Source organism: Syngnathus scovelli, chromosome 1 (genome assembly GCF_024217435.2).
Source record: "Syngnathus scovelli strain Florida chromosome 1, RoL_Ssco_1.2, whole genome shotgun sequence".
Classification (NCBI taxonomy): domain Eukaryota; kingdom Metazoa; phylum Chordata; class Actinopteri; order Syngnathiformes; family Syngnathidae; genus Syngnathus; species Syngnathus scovelli.
Window position 1 is genome coordinate 15,880,804 of NC_090847.1, and position 23,127 is coordinate 15,903,930.

At 39.4% G+C, this 23,127-nt stretch overlaps 1 protein-coding gene across 1 annotated transcript in view; it reads left to right on the forward strand.

Moving 5' to 3' along the window:
• fat2 (FAT atypical cadherin 2) overlaps window positions 1-23,127 on the forward strand; it is a 92,088-nt gene that overhangs the window by 56,961 nt on the left and 12,000 nt on the right. The window contains exons 20-22 of the mRNA XM_049749913.2: window positions 429-1,029; window positions 2,358-2,558; window positions 5,585-5,739. Coding sequence (XP_049605870.2) covers window positions 429-1,029; window positions 2,358-2,558; window positions 5,585-5,739 — 957 coding nt within the window. The remainder of the gene's footprint in view (window positions 1-428; window positions 1,030-2,357; window positions 2,559-5,584; window positions 5,740-23,127) is intronic.

A 23,127-nucleotide genomic window follows, 5' to 3' on the forward strand; every position in this document is an offset into this window, starting at 1 on the left:
CTGTTGTAATTGAAAGGGTGGTTGGTTGGTTGGTTGGTTGGTTGGTTGGTTGGTTGGTTGGTTGGTTGGTTGGTTGGTTGGTTGGTTGGTTGGTTGGTTGGTTGGTTGGTTGGTTGGTTGGTTGGTTGGTTGGTTGGTTGGTTGGTTGGTTGGTTGGTTGGTTGGTTGGTTGGTTGGTTGGTTGGTTGGTTGGTTGGTTGGTTGGTTGGTTGGTTGGTTGGTTGGTTGGTTGGTCTGGCTGAATTTCCTGATGAATCTTGTTGAATGTGCCAAGGATGATGGTTTTCTGGTTGAGAAGTTGTAACACAAGGCAGGAGAGCAGCGAGGACAGACGGCGTGTGGGCAGGAAGGAGAGCGGGTGGGCTTTTTTTTTTTTCCTGCCCTTTGATAATCATTCTGTGCAATATTGTGATATTATTTTCTCAAAGGTGACAGACAGCGGCCACCCTCCACTCTCCTCCATCTGTGTGGTCACCATCAACGTCACTGAGCAGAGCAAGTACCCACCCTCCGTGGTACCCCTGGAGGTCTTCATCACCAACGTGGGTGGTTTTTTTGCCAAGCACCTCATCGGCCGGCTCCATGCCTCCGACCAGGACCCGCAAGATGTGCTGGCGTACACGCTGGTCTCCGAGGAGCCCGCCGGGCACCACTTCTCTGTCGACAGGGCCACTGGTAAAATCTGGGTGGACAAAAGCCTGGAGGAGAGTACCTACGTGCTCAACGTCAGCATAACAGATGGGAGATTCAGCATCTGGACATCGGTGAAAGTCCATGTCTGGGTGGCCACACAGAGGGCGCTGGACTCCGGCGTGACCTTGCGACTGCCCATGATTTCTTCTGAGGAGTTTCTGGCAGATCACTGGCGAGGCCTTCAACGCAGCCTGGCTCAAGCTCTGACATTTCCCCGGCAAGAGCTGCACCTTGCCAGTCTCCAGATGCTTCCTGACACCCAGGCTTTGGAGGTTCTGCTGGTCTGGAGGCCTCAGAGTGGACTGGTCCAATCCCTACCAACCAACAGACTAGCAGGTGATCCTCAGCAACTTCATTTGAATCTCCTATAATTGTCGTTCTCCTGGGGTACTTTAAAAAAAGTATATACATCTGACATCCTATCATGAACACAGAATTTTTAGCTTTGTCACACTCTTTTCTCATGTAAACTTGTCCAGGGAAGGCAAGACAACGAGCAAAATGATTCTGCTAATGTCTGTTTCATAGGGTGTATTTACACCTGTGCTGTTTGGTCCACTTTAAATGAATTCTGGTGTGGAACAACTGGACCGAGACCCACTTTATGAGGTGGTCTTGCCCTAATAAAAGCACAAATATGAGCCGGAATCCAAAGTGTAGGATTTCCATGTATTGGTTTGTGCTCTGTATGCTGCCAAGTCAAGTCAAGTCAAGTCAAGTTTATTTGTCTAGCCCTAAATCACAGACAGTCTCAAAGGGCTTCACATAGCCAAAATTGACAATTATTCTCAAAGCATTCCCTGATCATAAGCTCCCAAAAGGGCAAGGAAAAACTCAAAAAACCCCTGCCAGGGGAAAATGAGAAACCTTGAGAAGGGACCACAGATGGAAGAATCCCCCTTTCAGGATCACCAGGTTGTAATGGATGCAGAGAGTGCACAAGTAATACATAATATGAAAATCAATGAAAAAAAAAATGGATGTCGGAGGTGCCCTCGATTGTCCTGGCAGTGTCCTCAAGGGGGCCAAGCCGCAGCTCCCCCATCCCGAACTGGTCCCCGAGAATCCAGCCAGCCGCTATCAGCTTTTGAGCCACCTAACCCCCTCCCCAGCCAGGGAGGAGGTGGGCAGAGAGAACAGAACAAACTCCGGCCAAATCGGCCATCACAAGTTAGTTAAAGGCCATCTCATAGAAATGTGTCATGCCTTGGTCATTTATGTTAAATGGGAGCACAAAAAGTTACATGCATGAATTTGTATAGCTCACTTGCAAAAAGTACTGCATGAAGTGCATTTGGTCCAGCTCCAGACCAAACAAGCAAAGCAAAGGCAAAGATGGGAAATCTAGGTCCAAACAGTACAAACCCTGCCAGTTTAGCTTTCGTTACAGATGTTTCTACTCGATCAGCAGGTAAGATGCTCATTCTCGAGCTCGTTTACCTGCCTGAGTAGAAACCGCTATGGCTAAAGCCAAACTATGGCAGGGTTTGCAATTTATGGACCTGAATTCCCCATCGCTGACCAAAGGACCTTTCTGGTGTGAATACATCCTTACCAAAGATTAAACTGTTGAGTCATTATCGATACTCAGTTTGAAAGGTTGCTAAAATAGCGAGCAAATCAGAGACCCACCCTGTTCTATATTATCATTTGTTCCCATGTAGGCATCATGTCAGACATCGAGGACTCTCTTGGCCTGGATGTTGTCCATTTAAGCTACAACGGCTGTCTGGGGACCGGGTGTCCGCCACGGGGATGTCGAAACACTATCCACTTACCAGGAGACATCATGAACCACTTCAGCTCCGCCAGACTGTCCTACATTACGCCGCAGCATCGCTGGGAAAGCGTCTGTCCCTGTAACGGTATGTCCAAATTGGAAAGGGTTCACAACATTTTCGGGGAGCTAAGGTTTTGGTGGTTTCAAGACAATAAATAACAAAATCTCATCCCAAGTCATCAACTTTGCTGTGTGAAAACAGATGACTTTTATTAAGTAACTGAAATCTGTTGTCTTTATTTTTAACACAAACACTCAAGTGCTGTAGTTCATTAGTTTGATTGTTCAGTGGAGGGTTGTTTGGTCGATTGGTTCATTGGTTTGTCGGCTGGCTGTTTAGATCTGTTAGTTAAAGGAGCATTAGACAACATTTCGACCGTCATAAAATGTTTTCATAACTCTTCTGATGAAACATCAACTCACAACTAGTTGAATGGTACCATTGTACCATCTGTGTCGCTTTGACTGGCACAAAAAAATAAGTTGAGGAGGGCAGCAGGAACCATGCCACACGAAAAACTACAAATGTGCTGCGTGTGCTTTACGGCATACGTCACTTTCCCCTTTCCTTGCAAAGACACTAGTTGATGAAATCACCTACGCTATTACTGGTGGCGTAAGCTCCACAACATTCGATGAAACAGCTGCAAGATGTAAACATAGTAAAAATAACATTAATAATAATGCAGGGTGGCAAAGCTTTCTCCTGCCAATTGTTGTATTTTAAGCTTCATAATGCACCACACGTTTTCATTGGAGACAGGTCCGGACTGCAGGCAGGCCAGTCTAATAGTCACACCCTTAGCAACAATAAGGCCATGCTCCTGTGCCACCGTGCAGAATGTGGCTTGGCATTGTCTTGAAGTAGGAATGTGCTGTAAAAAGGGGCTTGGTGAAGGTGTGCCCTGTTCCTATAGGTTTGCCCACATAATTGAGGTAAAGATACAAGTTTGTGTATGTTGATTTTCTGCTTCCAGTGTTTAGTAGATGTTTTCCATCAAATGCAAAAGTGGAACGTTAGGAACAGATTCATTTGATTGTTTTGTTTCATAAGCAGTTGGCGGCCCAACTTTTATTCGTGAGATGTCTGCCAACCAGAAAAGCCGTTTCCGCCAACTAAATGTGTCAAATCCAGCGATAGTGCTGCTTATGGGGATGTTGATTTGTGTGGGCATTGCTACAAAGATTAGCAGCGGTGCGGATGGAATAAACGTCAGCCGGAGGCTCCTTGGGATGGAACTTTGTTACCAGTTTGTAGGCGCCACGTCACACCCAGTCTTTTATTCAACAGCGAGGAGAAGTATCACCTTCTTTTATTACATCCACTGTTTCAAGGGTCTTTAATATTTAATTTGACAGTCACAGCTAATGTTATAAAATAAGCACTGTTTCCACCTGACAGCTTTTGTTGATTTTTATGATGCTCCTCAGATAATTCATCAATCACTGTAAACCAAACGCAAATGCACTTACTTTATGCCAGTTATCATCCACCTGAATCCATTTACTTTGCGAGTGAGTGAGTGAGTGAGTGAGTGAGTGAGTGAGTGAGTGAGTGAGTGAGTGAGTGAGTGAGTGAGTGAGTGAGTGAGTGAGTGAGTGAGTGAGTGAGTGAGTGAGTGAGTGAGTGAGTGAGTGTCATTCAGTCAGTCAGTGAGTCAATCAGTGAGTCAGTCAGCGAGCGTGTGAGCAAGCGAGCGAGTCAACCAGTGAGTGAGTCAGTCAGCAAGTCAGCCTGCAAGTCAGTCAGCAAGTTAGTCAGTCATGTTTCAAAAATAATATCCGATTACCAAAAGAGACACAGACTCTCCCAATATGACTGTATCACGGTGTGAATATTCAATGGATTCCCGTCGTATCCCTCAGTCTGCGGTGGCCCAAACGCAAGAGTTGCTTGGTTGGGCAATTCGTCAATTACTTATATACATGTATATATTTCACAAGTTCAAGACATGATGTAGAAGTGTAGTTCACTGCTGGTTGGTTAGTTAGTAAAGCCATACGTGTGCTTGTAGTTAAATTGAGGTCCGCATGTAAGTAGTTTTGTCGGCAAACTTCAAACATCAATCATTTGAAGTTGCATTCAATGATGACCTACATACTAGGTGACCATTTTGTGATTGTCGTACGTCATGTTTCACTTGGACCCACTAGCTTTTGATGCTTTTTTTCCTGCTCATGGATTGATTAAGAAAAGTGGCAATCATTATAAACTATCACTCACGCAAATTGACTCGCTTGGACTTAATGCTCATATTCAGGCCAATTTGCGTCAGAGTGACTCATCCGCTCGCTCGCTTTTCGTCAGTGATGTTGACGTTCTGACTTGGAGCCGGCGGCATTTTTGTCTTTCAGCTTTTATAGCAATCAAAAAGAGATCAAAGGCGCTTTCTGATGGTTTTGGAGCTTCTCCTTTCTTCCGTGGTGTCTGACAGACAGCAGATCAGAATTGATGCTCACTTTACAGGCCGTTTTATCTGCGCACGACGCTGCCATCTTGAATACCTGCGGGATCCATGGCACGCGCATTCATTGCAACTAAAAGGGTTCCCACATAAATGATGTTAGCATCTGTTGAAGGTAGACATGTTGGAATGACTTCACGTCAGCCATTCAACAAATGTTTGAAACTCTAACCCTGCAATGAAACCTGAATTTGAACTGCTAACTTTGTCTGTTTTGAAACCCTACTTTAATTAATAACACTGGGTTGAAAACCTACCACAAATCCTAACCTAATTTATAATGCTAACCCTAACTTGAAATCATAATTTCAAACCCTAATTTTTGTTTGCAAACCACATTTGAAACTCTAAACCAGGCTTGAAACCTTAAGATTGGTCTGAAAGCTTAGTTTGAAACCCTCGTTTCTTTTTTTCTTCCTTTCAGGCAAATACAAACCAACATGGTCAGTGTCATATAACAACAGATAACAAATGAGCAAATTGGGAACAAAAGTCAATACGACTGCAAAAGAGTGGGAAGCAGAATATTAATTTAATCCCACCCTCATCCATCGTTCAAATTGCAAAAACCCTCATTTATAAAGCAATGTATGGCAAACACCTTGGATGGCCTTGGTCTCAGTGCGTCTCTGCATTTGTGTCTCAGAATCGGCGCTGGGGTTCAGAGACGAAGGCTTCCTCAAGTACGTCCACGGCATGGACGAGGACCAGCAGGACTTCACCATCTCCCTGAGTTTTAGAACCTTCCAGCAAGATGGTCTCCTAATGCTGGCCAATGGTACCGACTGGGGAAGCTTGCAGGTAATTCAAGGCTTTCAAACTCCACCAAGCTTAGGTCTGTGATGAACAGACCCGCAAAAAAAGTCTCAAAATAGATCTCTGAAAAGATCCCGGGAGATTTTTGCTTCAAGCAGAAATTTTAGCCTCCTATGGCTCTGTTGCAACTAGATTAAAAACAAACACCAAATTTGGTTGGCATGTCTGTCATAAAGAGACCCACAGAAAGGTGTCACAAAGCCATGCCTGAAAACACACTGAAATTCAGCAAATTCTGTTTGGTTGGGCCATTTTAAGGTCATTTTTGCATTTATTCAGGGGTCCTTCAAAAACAAACATGCCGATGAAGTTTGATGACTTCATTTTACTTTGAGTGATTATTTTGTTTCATTTGAGGGACATTATAGAATGTGACTTTACTTTTGGTCAGTGCACCTGAATAAGCCCTGCTTGCCTGCCACATGACGGCATTCCTCATACAAAGCATCTCAAGACTTTTGAAGACCATATAATGGGCAAAAGTAGGGAAAAAAAATGTATCTCTCACTAGAAGACTCTCCCGAGCTCGCACAACAATGTGTGAGCACGTAATGGTTTGTATTGTACGCAGTGGCCATGAATAATTCTTTGAACAGATGAAGTGCCGCGTGATGCCGCCCCTCGCGGGGGCTCAACGCACCCTGGCAGAATGTACAATCACCTTGAGTCGGGAAAAAAAAATCTTTCAAAAGATCACCTGATCCCAGAGCCTGCAGTGCCTCACTGCTGGGTGTTGGAAACACTTAAAGAAGGATTCTTAGGGAGCGCAATGGACTTCAGAGAGAATTTGTTAAGATGGTCATCTGTGGCCTTGCACCTTGGGTTTTGAGGGGAAGGTATTTTGAAAGGTTAAGACAAAAACAACAGACTCGGGTTCACACCTATTTGTTTGGACATGATGGAAAAAATTAAAAATTAATGTATTTCCAGGATGCCGGATGACCAAGCTTCTCACCCTATCTCTAAGGGAGAGCCAATAACTATTTTCAGCCACTTGCATCAGGGATCTTGTTCTTTTGATCATGACCCCATAGCTCGTCCCCCTAGGTGACGGTAGGAACGTAGATCGACCGGAAAATTTCTTCACCACGACAGACCGGTACAGAGTCCTTATCATTTTTAACTACCTAAATTTTAGTCATAGTTTTAAAGTGTAAATACTGTAAACGACAAACTACGATCCAAACATTTTTGTCTTGTTTCAGCTTACATTTCACATTACGGTTTCATTTTGAAAAATGCAAACGAAGAGCACTTGTACACAGCAAAGATTTTCCATTAGAACGGATCTAAACTTAGCTCCTCCCCAATATACAGAGCTGGTCAGATTTGATGTTAGATTTATTATGATGTGCTTTATTATGTTGCTTTCTTCACATGCTGGGCCCCATAAGTAATGGTGAACTGTTTAAAATTCACTGCCCACTAATTGCTTACTGCTTTCACGCCCTCAGCGCACATACAGCTCAACAAAAAAAAAAAAAAAACAAGAAGAATCATACCTGAGCTCTATTGGGATTTTGCATTTCCATACCCGCCTCATACAAAAAAAATGAAACGTTTATTTGTCCCATCTGGCTTACAGAGCATGAAGAAAAATGTGTGCAAACATTCCATGGTGATAGTGTGGGAGCATTTTCAGACTGGAATGCGCACCATCCTCCTGGAATCATTGTCACACGGACCACGCGCTCCACCAAAGACGCCCACTGGATTATTTTACCTAGTCTCGCATCATATAGGCAGCTTCTTCACAGTAATATATGTAAATGTTCCTTACTAATATATGATTCCACCTGTGCAGGGTTTGGTCTCTGATAACAAATGCAATATATGTCATTTAAACATATTTGCTCAGGAGATTTAAAAAAAAAAAAGAAAAAAGTCACGGATAAAATTCCTCAAACACGATGTTGAATGACAACAAAAATAGTTGTGTTTAATAACACAATTTTATACTTTTGATATGTGATAAAGGCCACCTTGACCTGCTTTTTTGATTTATTACAATGATCTGACATCTTGAATTAGCTATATAAACCATCAAATCTGAATATTAACGTTAAGTATAATCTAATCTTGAGTGATTTTTTTTTATATTTACTGGGCAAAGTCCTGAAACTTCTTCATGAGGATTATTATCTAACAAGTGAAGCATCTCAACATTTTTACAGCAATTAGTACTAGAAAATGCAATTTCTGGAGAAATTGCGTGTGAAGGCGAAGACTTTGAATCACTTCTTGGGGAATGATGCCGAATGATGTTTAAATGAGTTGAATTTCTTGAGAAATGTGGAAAATAGAAGTGTAATACTAAATTTTGGAGAATTTGGTTGAATTTCAAATTTGAAAGTTTGGAATTTTTGGTAAGTGGAAAGTTGTGGAATAGGTAGAAAAAAGATGAACAGTTGAAAGTTGGAATGGGTAGAATCGGTTGAAAAATGTAGAAATTAGAGTAGAAAAACGAAATTTAGAGAAATTTGGTTGAATTTCAAATTAGGAATTTTTGGCAAATGGGAAGTTGTGGAATAGGTTGGCAAAAGATGAACATTTGAAAGTTGGAATGAGTTGAATAAGTTGAAAAATGTAGAAATTAGAGTAGAAAAACGAAAATTTGGAGAATTTGGTTGAATTTCAATTTTGGAATTTTTGATCAGTGGGAAGTTGTGGAATAGGTAGGCAAAAGATGAACAGTTGAAAGTTGGAATGGGTAGAATTGGTTGAAAAATGTAGAAATTACAGTAGAAAAACGAAATTTTGAAAAATTTGGTTGAATTTCAAATTTGGAATTTTTGGTAAACGGGAAGTTGTGGAATAGGTAGGCAAAAAATGAACAGTTGAAAGTTGGAATGTGTTGAATCGGTTGAACAATGTAGAAATTAAAGTAGAAAAATGAAATTTTGGAGAATTTGGTTGAATTTCAAATTTGGAATTTTTGGTAAGTGGGACGTTGTGGAATTGGTAGGCAAAAGATGAACAGTTGAAAGTTGGAATGGGTAGAATCGGTTGAAAAATGTAGAAATTAGAGTAGAAAAACGAAATTTTGGAGAATTTGGTTGAATTTCAAATTTAAAAATTTGGAGTTTTTGGTAGGTGAGAAATTGTGGAATAGGCAGGCAAAAGATGAACAGTTGAAAGTTGGAATGGGTTGAATCGGTTGAAAAACGTAGAAGTTAGAGTAAAAAACAAAATTTTGTAGAATTTGGTTGAATTTCAAATTTGAAATTTTTGAATATTTGGTATGTTAGAAGTTGTGGAATAGGCAGGCAAAAGATGAACAGTTGAAAGTTGGAATGGGTTGAATCGGTTGAAAAATGTAGAAATTAGAGTAGAAAAACGAAATTACGAAGAATTTGGTTGAATTTCAAATTTGAAAATTTGGAATTTTTTTGTAAGTAAGAAGTTGTGGAAAAGGTAGGCAAAAGATGAACAGTTGGAAGTTGGAACGGGTTGAATCGGTCGAAAAATGTAGAAATTAGCGGTGAAAAACGAAATTTCGTGAAATTTTATCGGAATTTTTAACGTGAAAACGTGAAATTTTTGAATTTGGGAATTTTGGGAATGTCGAGAATCATTCCGAATGTGGTTTGAATGTGCTGAATGAGGTGAATTTAAAAGGGGAATGACGTAAATGTGAAATGTAGAATCTGCCATTGAGAATGAATGGGGAAAAATTTGTCGTAAATTCGCGAATTTTGCGAAATCGGAAAATTTTCGGAACGAGAAAAATGGAAGCGCTCATCTCGTGAATATTTGGAATACGTCAAAAGTGGAACGGAGTGAATCGGATGAACTATGTGGAAGAAGAAGCGGGACAAAAAAGTGGCGGGAATAAAATAGAAGAATAATAATAATAACTAGAAAATGCAATTTCTGGAGAAATTGCGTGTGAAGGCGAAGACTTTGAATCACTTCTTGGGGAATGATGCCGAATGATGTTGAAATGAGTTGAATTTCTTGAGAAATGTGGAAAATAGAAGTGTAATACTAAATTTTTGAGAATATGGTTGAATTTCAAATTTGATTTTTGGAATTTTTGGTAAGTGGAAAGTTGTGGAATAGGCAGGCAAAGGATGAACAGTTGAATGTTGGAACGGGTTGAATCGGTTAAAAAATGTAGAAGTGAGAGCAAATGTTGAATCCCCATAGAGAATGAATGGGAATTAAAAGAAAAAGCAATTGCGCCAAAATATTTTGAAATTTGGAACAAAACGTAAAAAAACAGCTTCAGGAGGTTCACTTTTGGGGTTAAAATGTTGAAACGGGTTCAATCGGACAAAAAATGCAAAAGTTAGCGCCTAATGTAGCTATTTATGGCAGTTAATGTTGAAATAAGTTTACTTCCGGGTTGATTTGGGTCACTTCCGGTCCATTTGGGTCACTTCCGGTCTGATTAGAGGCACTTCCGGTCCAGCTGAGGTCACTTCCGGTTTATTTGGGGTCACTTTCGGTTTAAAAAGGTCACTTCCGGTTTAAAAAGGTCACTTCCGGTTTGATTTGGGGTCACTTCCGGTTTACCTGAGGTCACTTCCTGTTTACCTAAGGTCACTTCCGGTTTGATTTGGGCCACTTCCGGTTCATTCTAGGTTCATTGGGAGCACTTCAGGGTCAATCCAAGATGGCCGCCACACTGGAAGTGGGGGTCAAGGGTTGAATTTTGTAAGCATAGTGGAAGTGGGGGTGAAGGGGGTGAATATGGTAAGGATGAGGTGACCAAAGTGAATAAAGTTGGAATGGGTTGAATCGGTTGAAAAATGTAGAAATTAGAGTAGAAAAACCAAATTTTGTAGAATTTGGTTGAATTTCAAAATTGAAAATTTGGAAATTTTGGTAAGTGGGAAGGTGTGGAATAGGTAGGCAAAAGATGAACAGTTGAAAGTTGGAATGGGTTGAATCGGTTGAAAAACGTAGAAGTTAGAGTAGAAAAACGAAATTTTGGAGAATTTGGTTGAATTTCAAATTTGAAATTTTGGAATTTTTGATAGGTGAGAAGTTGTGGAATAGGCAGGCAAAAGATGAACAGTTGAAAGTTGGAATGGGTTGAATCGGTTGAAAAATGTAGAAATTAGAGTAGAAAAACGAAATTACGAAAAATTTGGTTGAATTTCAAATTTGAAAATTTGGAATTTTTTTGTAAGTGGGAAGTTGTGGAATAGGTAGGCAAAAGATGAACAGTTGGAAGTTGGAACGGGTTGAATCGGTCGAAAAATGTAGAAATTAGAGGTGAAAAACGAAATTTCGTGAAATTTTGTCGGAATTTTTAACGTGAAAACGTGAAATTTTTGAATTTGGGAATTTTGGGAATGTCGAGAATCATTCCGAATGTGGTTTGAATGTGCTGAATGAGGTGAATTTAAAAGGGGAATGACGTAAATGTGAAATGTCGAATCTGCCATTGAGAATGAATGGGGAAAAATTTGTCGTAAATTCGCGAATTTTGCGAAATCGGAAAATTTTCGGAACGAGAAAAATGGAAGCGCTCATCTCGTGAATATTTGGAATACATCAAAAGTGGAACGGAGTGAATCGGATGAACTATGTGGAAGAAGAAGCGGGACAAAAAAGTGTGGAGAATAAAATAGAAGAATAATAATAACTAGAAAATGCAATTTCTGGAGAAATTGCGTGTGAAGGCGAAGACTTTGAATCACTTCTTGGGGAATGATGGCGAATGATGTTGAAATGAGTTGAATTTCTTGAGAAATGTGGAAAATAGAAGTGTAATACTAAATTTTGGGGAATTTGGTTGAATCTCAAATTTGAAAGTTTGGGATTTTTGGTAAGTGGGAGGTTGTGGAATAGGTAGGCAAAAGATGAACAGTTGAAAGTTGGAACAGGTTGAAACGGTTAAAAAATGTAGAAGTTAGAGCAAATCTTGAATCCCCATAGAGAATGAATGGGAATTAAAAGAAAAAGCAATTGCGCCAAAATTTTTTGAAATTTGGAACAAAAGGAAGAAAACGGCTTCAGGAGGTTCACTTTTGGGGTTAAAATGTTGAAATGGGTTCAATCGGACAAAAAATGCAAAAGTTAGCGCCTAATGTAGCTATTTAGGGCAGTTAATTTTGAAATAAGGTCACTTCCGGGTTGATTTGGGTCACTTCCGGTCTATTTGGGTCACTTCCGGTTTGATTAGAGGCACTTCCGGTCTAGCTGAGGTCACTTCCGGTTTATTTGGGGTCACTTCCGGTTTAAAAAGGTCACTTCCGGTTTAAAAAGGTCACTTCCGGTTTGATTTGGGGTCACTTCCGGTTTACCTAAGGTCACTTCCTGTTTACCTAAGGTTACTTCCGGTTCGATTTGGGGCACTTCCGGTTCATTCTAGGGTCATTGGGAGCACTTCAGGGTCAATCCAAGATGGCCGCCACACTGGAAGTGGGGGTCAAGGGTTGAATTGTGTAAGCATAGTGGAAGTGGGGGTGAAGGGGGTGAATATGGTAAGGATGAGGTGACCAAAGTGAATAAAGTTGGAATGGGTTGAATCGGTTGAAAAATGTAGAAATTAGAGTAGAAAAACCAAATTTTGTAGAATTTGGTTGAATTTCAAAATTGAAAATTTGGAAATTTTGGTAAGTGGGAAGGTGTGGAATAGGTAGGCAAAAGATGAACAGTTGAAAGTTGGAATGGGTTGAATCGGTTGAAAAACGTTGAAGTTAGAGTAGAAAAACGAAATTTTGGAGAATTTGGTTGAATTTCAAATTTGAAATTTTGGAATTTTTGGTAGGTGAGAAGTTGTGGAATAGGCAGGCAAAAGATGAACAGTTGAAAATTGGAATGGGTTGAATCGGTTGAAAAATGTAGAAACTAGAGGTGAAAAACGAAATTTCGTGAAATTTTGTCGGAATTTTTAACGTGAAAACGTGAAATTTTTGAATTTGGGAATTTTGGGAATGTCGAGAATCATTCCGAATGTGGTTTGAATGTGCTGAATGAGGTGAATTTAAAAGGGGAATGACGTAAATGTGAAATGTAGAATCTGCCATTGAGAATGAATGGGGAAAAATTTGTCGTAAATTCGCGAATTTTGCGAAATCGGAAAATTTTCGGAACGAGAAAAATGGAAGCGCTCATCTCGTGAATATTTGGAATACGTCAAAAGTGGAACGGAGTGAATCGGATGAATTATGTGGAAGAAGAAGCGGGACAAAAAAGTGTGGAGAATAAAATATAATAATAATAATAATAATAGAGAATGGTGTAGAATAACATATGTGTGAAGGCCATCGCCTTCACACAATAACTAGAAAATGCAATTTCTGGAGAAATTGCGTGTGAAGGCGAAGACTTTGAATCACTTCTTTGGGAATGATGCCGAATGATGTTGAAATGAGTTGAATTTCTTGAGAAATGTGGAAAATAGAAGTGTAATACTAAATTTTGGAGAATTTGGTTGAATTTCAAATTTGAAGTTTGGAATTTTTGGTAAGTGGGAGGTTGTGGAATAGGTAGGCAAAAGATGAACAGTCAAATGTTGGAACGGGTTGAATTGGTTAAAAAATGTAGAAGTTAGAGCAAATATTGAATCCCCATAGAGAATGAATGGGAATTAAAAGAAAAAATAATTGCGCCAAAATATTGTAAAATTTGGAACAAAACGAAAAAAAAACAGCTTCAGGAGGTTCACCTTTGGGGTTAAAATGTTGAAACGGGTTCAATCGGACAAAAAATGCAAAAGTTAGCGACTAATGTAGCTATTTAGGGCAGTTAATGTTGAAATAAGGTCACTTCCGGTTTGATTTGGGTCACTTCCGGTTTGATTAGAGGCACTTCCGGTCCAGCTGAGGTCACTTCCGGTTTATTTGGGGTCACTTCCGGTTTTAAAAGGTCACTTCCGGTTTAAAAAGGTCACTTCCGGTTTGATTTGGGGTCACTTCCGGTTTACCTAAGGTCACTTCCTGTTTACCTAAGGTCACTTGCGGCTTGATATGGGGCACTTCCGGTACATTCTGGGTTCATTGGGGGCACTTCAGGGTCAATCCAAGATGGCCGCCACACTGGAAGTGTGGGTGAAGGAGGTGAATATGGTAAGCATAAGGTAAACAAAGTGAATAAAGTTGGAATGGGTTGAATCGGTTGAAAAATGTGGAAAAAAGAGTAGAAAAACGAAATTGTAGAGAATTTTGGTAAGTGGAAAGTTGTGGAATAGGCAGGCAAAGGATGAACAGTTGAATGTTGGAACGGGTTGAATCGGTTAAAAAATGTAGAAGTGAGAGCAAATGTTGAATCCCCATAGAGAATGAATGGGAATCAAAAGAAAAAGCAATTGCGCCAAAATATTTTGAAATTTGGAACAAAACGTAAAAAAAAAGCTTCAGGAGGTTCACTTTTGGGGTTAAAATGTTGAAACGGGTTCAATCGGACAAAAAATGCAAAAGTTAGCGCCTAATGTAGCTATTTAGGGCAGTTAATTTTGAAATAAGTTCACTTCCGGGTTGATTTGGGTCACTTCCGGTCTATTTGGGTCACTTCCGGTTTGATTAGAGGCACTTCCGGTCTAGCTGAGGTCACTTCCGGTGTATTTGGGGTCACTTCCGGTTTAAAAAGGTCACTTCCGGTTTAAAAAGGTCACTTCCGGTTTGATTTGGGGTCACTTCCGGTTTACCTAAGGTCACTTCCTGTTTACCTAAGGTCACTTCCGGTTCGATTTGGGGCACTTCCGGTTCATTCTAGGGTCATTGGGAGCACTTCAGGGTCAATCCAAGATGGCCGCCACACTGGAAGTGGGGGTCAAGGGTTGAATTTTGTAAGCATAGTGGAAGTGGGGGTGAAGGTGGTGAATATGGTAAGGATGAGGTGACCAAAGTGAATAAAGTTGGAATGGGTTGAATCGGTTGAAAAATGTAGAAATTAGAGTAGAAAAACCAAATTTTGTAGAATTTGGTTGAATTTCAAAATTGAAAATTTGGAAATTTTGGTAAGTGGGAAGGTGTGGAATAGGTAGGCAAAAGATGAACAGTTGAAAGTTGGAATGGGTTGAATCGGTTGAAAAACGTAGAAGTTAGAGTAGAAAAACGAAATTTTGGAGAATTTGGTTGAATTTCAAATTTGAAATTTTGGAATTTTTGATAGGTGAGAAGTTGTGGAATAGGCAGGCAAAAGATGAACAGTTGAAAGTTGGAATGGGTTGAATCGGTTGAAAAATGTAGAAATTAGAGTAGAAAAACGAAATTACGAAAAATTTGGTTGAATTTCAAATTTGAAAATTTGGAATTTTTTTGTAAGTGGGAAGTTGTGGAATAGGTAGGCAAAAGATGAACAGTTGGAAGTTGGAACGGGTTGAATCGGTCGAAAAATGTAGAAATTAGAGGTGAAAAACGAAATTTCGTGAAATTTTGTCGGAATTTTTAACGTGAAAACGTGAAATTTTTGAATTTGGGAATTTTGGGAATGTCGAGAATCATTCCGAATGTGGTTTGAATGTGCTGAATGAGGTGAATTTAAAAGGGGAATGACGTAAATGTGAAATGTCGAATCTGCCATTGAGAATGAATGGGGAAAAATTTGTCGTAAATTCGCGAATTTTGCGAAATCGGAAAATTTTCGGAACGAGAAAAATGGAAGCGCTCATCTCGTGAATATTTGGAATACATCAAAAGTGGAACGGAGTGAATCGGATGAACTATGTGGAAGAAGAAGCGGGACAAAAAAGTGTGGAGAATAAAATAGAAGAATAATAATAATAACTAGAAAATGCAATTTCTGGAGAAATTGCGTGTGAAGGCGAAGACTTTGAATCACTTCTTGGGGAATGATGCCGAATGATGTTGAAATGAGTTGAATTTCTTGAGAAATGTGGAAAATAGAAGTGTAATACTAAATTTTTGAGAATATGGTTGAATTTCAAATTTGATTTTTGGAATTTTTGGTAAGTGGAAAGTTGTGGAATAGGCAGGCAAAGGATGAACAGTTGAATGTTGGAACGGGTTGAATCGGTTAAAAAATGTAGAAGTGAGAGCAAATGTTGAATCCCCATAGAGAATGAATGGGAATTAAAAGAAAAAGCAATTGCGCCAAAATATTTTGAAATTTGGAACAAAACGTAAAAAAACAGCTTCAGGAGGTTCACTTTTGGGGTTAAAATGTTGAAACGGGTTCAATCGGACAAAAAATGCAAAAGTTAGCGCCTAATGTAGCTATTTATGGCAGTTAATGTTGAAATAAGTTCACTTCCGGGTTGATTTGGGTCACTTCCGGTCTATGTGGGTCACTTCCGGTCTGATTAGAGGCACTTCCGGTCCAGCTGAGGTCACTTCCGGTTTATTTGGGGTCACTTCCGGTTTAAAAAGGTCACTTCCGGTTTAAAAAGGTCACTTCCGGTTTGATTTGGGGTCACTTCCGGTTTACCTGAGGTCACTTCCTGTTTACCTAAGGTCACTTCCGGTTCGATTTGGGGCACTTCCGGTTCATTCTAGGTTCATTGGGAGCACTTCTGGGTCAATCCAAGATGGCCGCCACACTGGAAGTGGGGGTCAAGGGTTGAATTTTGTAAGCATAGTGGAAGTGGGGGTGAAGGTGGTGAATATGGTAAGGATGAGGTGACCAAAGTGAATAAAGTTGGAATGGGTTGAATCGGTTGAAAAATGTAGAAATTAGAGTAGAAAAACCAAATTTTGTAGAATTTGGTTGAATTTCAAAATTGAAAATTTGGAAATTTTGGTAAGTGGGAAGGTGTGGAATAGGTAGGCAAAAGATGAACAGTTGAAAGTTGGAATGGGTTGAATCGGTTGAAAAACGTAGAAGTTAGAGTAGAAAAACGAAATTTTGGAGAATTTGGTTGAATTTCAAATTTGAAATTTTGGAATTTTTGGTAGGTGAGAAGTTGTGGAATAGGCAGGCAAAAGATGAACAGTTGAAAGTTGGAATGGGTTGAATCGGTTGAAAAATGTAGAAGTTAGAGTAGAAAAACGAAATTACGAAGAATTTGGTTGAATTTCAAATTTGAAAATTTGGAATTTTTTTGTAAGTGGGAAGTTGTGGAATAGGTAGGCAAAAGATGAACAGTTGGAAGTTGGAACGGGTTGAATCGGTCGAAAAATGTAGAAATTAGAGGTGAAAAACGAAATTTCGTGAAATTTTGTCGGAATTTTTAACGAGAAAACGTGAAATTTTTGAATTTGGGAATTTTGGGAATGTCGAGAATCATTCCGAATGTGGTTTGAATGTGCTGAATGAGGTGAATTTAAAAGGGGAATGACGTAAATGTGAAATGTCGAATCTGCCATTGAGAATGAATGGGGAAAAATTTGTCGTAAATTCGCGAATTTTGCGAAATCGGAAAATTTTCGGAACGAGAAAAATGGAAGCACTCATCTCGTGAATATTTGGAATACGTCAAAAGTGGAACGGAGTGAATCGGATGAATTATGTGGAAGAAGAAGCGGGACAAAAAAGTGGCGGGAATAAAATAGAAGAATAATAATAATAATAATAGAGAATGGTGTAGAATAACATATGTGTGAAGGCCATCGCCTTCACACAATAATAATAATAGAGAATGGTGTAGAATAACATATGTGTGAAGGCCATCGCCTTCACACAACTAGAAAATGCAATTTCTGGAGAAATTGCGTGTGAAGGCGAAGACTTTGAATCACTTCTTGGGGAATGATGCCGAATGAAAAGATGAACAGTTGAAAGTTGGAATGGGTTGAATCGGTCAAAAAATGTAGAAATTAGAAGTGAAAAACGGAATTTTGTGAAATTTTGTCGAAATTTTTAACGTGAAAACGTGAAATTTTTGAATTTGGGAATTTTGGGAATGTCGAGAATCATTCCGAATGTGGTTTGAATGTGCTGAATGAGGTGAATTTAAAAGGGGAATGACGTAAATGTGAAATGTCGAACCTGCCATTGACAATGAATGGGGAAAAATTTGTCGTAAATTCGCGAATTTTGCGAAATAGGAAAATTTTCGGAACGAGAAAAATGGAAGCGCTCATCTCGTGAATATTTGGAATACGTCAAAAGTGGAACGGAGTGAATCGGATGAATTATGTGGAAGAAGAAGCGGGACAAAAAAGTGGCGGGAATAAAATAGAAGAATAATAATAATAACTAGAAAATGCAATTTCTGGAGAAATTGCGTGTGAAGGCGAAGACTTTGAATCACTTCTTGGGGAATGATGCCGAATGATGTTGAAATGAGTTGAATTTCTTGAGAAATGTGGAAAATAGAAGTGTAATACTAAATTTTTAAGAATATGGTTGAATTTCAAATTTGAAGTTTGGAATTTGTGGTAAGTGGGAGGTTGTGGAATAGGTAGGCAAAAGATGAACAGTTGAATGTTGGAACGGGTTGAATCGGTTAAAAAATGTAGACGTGAGAGCAAATGTTGAATCTCCATAGAGAATGAATGGGAATTAAAAGAAAAAGCAATTGCGCCAAAATATTTTGAAATTTGGAACAAAACGAAAATAAATAGCTTCAGGAGGTTCACTTTTGGAGTTAAAATGTTGAAATGGGTTCAATCGGACAAAAAATGCAAAAGTTAGCAACTAATGTAGCTATTTAGGGCAGTTAATGTTGAAATAAGGTCACTTCCGGGGTGATTTGGGTCACTTCCGGTCTATTTGGGTCACTTCCGGTTTGAGTAGAGGCACTTCCGGTCTAGCCGAGGTCACTTCCGGTTTATTTGGGGTCACTTCCGGTTTAAAAAGGTCACTTCCGGTTTAAAAAGGTCACTTCCGGTTTGATTTGGGGTCACTTCCGGTTTACCTAAGGTCACTTCCTGTTTACCTAAGGTCACTTCCGGTTCAATTTGGGGCACTTCCGGTTCATTCTAGGGTCATTGGGAGCACTTCAGGGTCAATCCAAGATGGCCGCCACACTGGAAGTGGGGGTCAAGGGTTGAATTGTGTAAGCATAGTGGAAGTGGGGGTGAAGGGGGTGAATATGGTAAGGATGAGGTGACCAAAGTGAATAAAGTTGGAATGGGTTGAATCGGTTGAAAAATGTAGAAATTAGAGTAGAAAAACCAAATTTTGTAGAATTTGGTTGAATTTCAAAATTGAAAATTTGGAAATTTTGGTAAGTGGGAAGGTGTGGAATAGGTAGGCAAAAGATGAACAGTTGAAAGTTGGAATGGGTTGAATCGGTTGAAAAACGTAGAAGTTAGAGTAGAAAAACGAAATTTTTGAGAATTTGGTTGAATTTCAAATTTGAAATTTTGGAATTTTTGGTAGGTGAGAAGTTGTGGAATAGGCAGGCAAAAGATGAACAGTTGAAAATTGGAATGGGTTGAATCGGTTGAAAAATGTAGAAACTAGAGGTGAAAAACGAAATTTCGTGAAATGTTGTCGGAATTTTTAACGTGAAAACGTGAAATTTTTTAATTTGGGAATTTTGGGAATGTCGAGAATCATTCCGAATGTGGTTTGAATGTGCTGAATGAGGTGAATTTAAAAGGGGAATGACGTAAATGTGAAATGTAGAATCTGCCATTGAGAATGAATGGGGAAAAATTTGTCGTAAATTTGCGAATTTTGCAAAATCGGAAAATTTTCGGAACGAGAAAAATGGAAGCGCTCATCTCGTGAATATTTGGAATACGTCAAAAGTGGAACGGAGTGAATCGGATGAATTATGTGGAAGAAGAAGCGGGACAAAAAAGTGTGGAGAATAAAATATAATAACTAGAAAATGCAATTTCTGGAGAAATTGCGTGTGAAGGCGAAGACTTTGAATCACTTCTTGGGGAATGATGCCGAATGAATTTCTTGAGAAATGTGGAAAATAGAAGTGTAATACTAAATTTTTGAGAATATGGTTGAATTTCAAATTTGATTTTTGGAATTTTTGGTAAGTGGAAAGTTGTGGAATAGGCAGGCAAAGGATGAACAGTTGAATGTTGGAACGGGTTGAATCGATTAAAAAATGTAGAAGTGAGAGCAAATGTTGAATCCCCATAGAGAATGAATGGGAATTAAAAGAAAAAGCAATTGCGCCAAAATATTTTGAAATTTGGAACAAAACGTAAAAAAACAGCTTCAGGAGGTTCACTTTTGGGGTTAAAATGTTGAAACGGGTTCAATCGGACCAAAAATGCAAAAGTTAGCGCCTAATGTAGCTATTTATGGCAGTTAATGTTGAAATAAGTTCACTTCCGGGTTGATTTGGGTCACTTCCGGTCTATTTGGGTCACTTCCGGTCTGATTAGAGGCACTTCCGGTCCAGCTGAGGTCACTTCCGGTTTATTTGGGGTCACTTCCGGTTTAAAAAGGTCACTTCCGGTTTAAAAAGGTCACTTCCGGTTTGATTTGGGGTCACTTCCGGTTTACCTGAGGTCACTTCCTGTTTACCTAAGGTCACTTCCGGTTTGATTTGGGCCACTTCCGGTTCATTCTAGGTTCATTGGGAGCACTTCAGGGTCAATCCAAGATGGCCGCCACACTGGAAGTGGGGGTCAAGGGTTGAATTTTGTAAGCATAGTGGAAGTGGGGGTGAAGGGGGTGAATATGGTAAGGATGAGGTGACCAAAGTGAATAAAGTTGGAATGGGTTGAATCGGTTGAAAAATGTAGAAATTAGAGTAGAAAAACCAAATTTTGTAGAATTTGGTTGAATTTCAAAATTGAAAATTTGGAAATTTTGGTAAGTGGGAAGGTGTGGAATAGGTAGGCAAAAGATGAACAGTTGAAAGTTGGAATGGGTTGAATCGGTTGAAAAACGTAGAAGTTAGAGTAGAAAAACGAAATTTTGGAGAATTTGGTTGAATTTCAAATTTGAAATTTTGGAATTTTTGATAGGTGAGAAGTTGTGGAATAGGCAGGCAAAAGATGAACAGTTGAAAGTTGGAATGGGTTGAATCGGTTGAAAAATGTAGAAATTAGAGTAGAAAAACGAAATTACGAAGAATTTGGTTGAATTTCAAATTTGAAAATTTGGAATTTTTTTGTAAGTGGGAAGTTGTGGAATAGGTAGGCAAAAGATGAACACTTGGAAGTTGGAACGGGTTCAATCGGTCGAAAAATGTAGAAATTAGAGGTGAAAAACGAAATTTCGTGAAATTTTGTCGGAATTTTTAACGTGAAAACGTGAAATTTTTGAATTTGGGAATTTTGGGAATGTCGAGAATCATTCCGAATGTGGTTTGAATGTGCTGAATGAGGTGAATTTAAAAGGGGAATGACGTAAATGTGAAATGTCGAATCTGCCATTGAGAATGAATGGGGAAAAATTTGTCGTAAATTCGCGAATTTTGCGAAATCGGAAAATTTTCGGAACGAGAAAAATGGAAGCCCTCATCTCGTGAATATTTGGAATACGTCAAAAGTGGAACGGAGTGAATCGGATGAATTATGTGGAAGAAGAAGCGGGACAAAAAAGTGGCGGGAATAAAATAGAAGAATAATAATAATAATAATAGAGAATGGTGTAGAATAACATATGTGTGAAGGCCATCGCCTTCACACAATAATAGAGAATGGTGTAGAATAACATATGTGTGAAGGCCATCGCCTTCACACAATAATAATAATAGAGAATGGTGTAGAATAACATATGTGTGAAGGCCATCGCCTTCACACAATAATAGAGAATGGTGTAGAATAACATATGTGTGAAGGCCATCGCCTTCACACAAATATCATTAATATCCAACATTTAGTATAGTTTACAGTTTCAACCATTTTTACGCTCACATTTTGTTGATGAAAAGTGTCACCTCATATTTTCTATTGGAACACAGAAAACATTGATGCCACAATTCAATTATCATGTTTATTACAAAATTCTCATTTACTGACATTAATTTCTGGACAATTCAAATCAGTTTATTCCAATTCAAACTACAAAGACTTTAATCCTTGAACTAGTCCTAACTCATTTGTGGTAGACATATATATATATATATATATATATATATATAATATCCTCTATTTTGATATATAGGCGGTTTGATTTTTTTTTCTTTTGCATATACCTACTATGTACATCGTGTAACTTAGTATTATCTCATGTTTTGGACAGATGTGGTGCTGGTTTGGCCAACATGTGCATATTGCTCACCGTGGTCTAAGGGATGCTCAGGGGGTTTGTGTTGAATCTTCAGACAGATGGAAAATTAAAGGGACCATTGGATATGAGTGTCTTTGGGTTTTCAAGATATGCACCCACATTAAGCTGGTTTGCCAGCCACCAATCACCCACACAGAAGAAAAACAAATAAGTACAATGTGCTAGGTAGAGCTGTGTATTATCCGTGCATTTTCTGTAGTTGCAAGTTATTCAGCAAGCAAATATGCATACTTGAAATCCATTTCATCCATGTCCACACAGTGAGTGACTGTCATTTCTTTCTGTTTTCTGAGCCACATGGTGGCGCCGGTTAGTACAAGCAAAGGTTTCCCAGAAGTGTAGTTGAGAACCTTGCTGTGCCACTTAATAGGCGTTCACTGTCAAGATGGGGCTATGCATGCCAATGAGCTCCTCCCCCACTGGCCTTTTTTATTACCGATACATACCAAGCAAATTCGATGAGGCATTTATTTTTATTTTGTTATATATACATGTTCTTCATTACTGAAGAGCTGTGTGCGTGTTTGTGTATGTACATGTGTATAAATAACACACAAGCGTTGTTCAACACCCACTCCACAAGAAGCTCCCACAGTGCAGGGTTGCTCGGGATCGTTGATTTATGAAGTTGCGAAGCCATGGAACTTTTCCAGTCCCTCCGGAGCTCGGGTTGGCTTGATACCGCGCTGCGCGTCGACTGGTGCTGATGCTGTAAATCCTCTGAGGGAGCCGTCTTGAAATATCTGGCAGCAAAGATGACACCCAGTGATGTAAAATAGATTACAAGGCAAGGCCGCCTCTTGTCCTGCCGTCAGCACTTGTTCAGCACGTTTGCCACGATAAGGATGCCGCCGTACCGGCATTATCAAGTCCCGTTGTGCCTGCTCTGCCAACTGGCTTCCCACCAACCTCCACGTGTGCTTTTGCATACACATTAAAGGAGTGTTGGTCATTTCTCAGATTCACCACTGCCACTATGGCAGCTTTTTTTGTGACCACATGGCCATATTGTTTGTATACCGGAAGATATTCGTGGGCTAATACAAAGATAGCTTCCTCTGAAGTTTTGATAACTGGCTTATATTTTTAAAACTGAATGGAAGGACCAGTACGTTTCTTTTACCATTTTGTCTATGTGTGGAGCATGCTAACACAAAAATAAGTACAGTTTACTAATCAGTAAATATGAAATGACTTATAAGTCGTTTGTACCACATAACACTCTTTGTGCCATGTAAATTATAAAAACTAACTAAAGTCATTGTCACCACTCATTGGTTAGTATTTTGGGCTATCTGTGGCGTGCATCCTAGGCTTAAATCCTGAGGCTGAATTCGGGGCCCAGTACGCCCCCTGTAA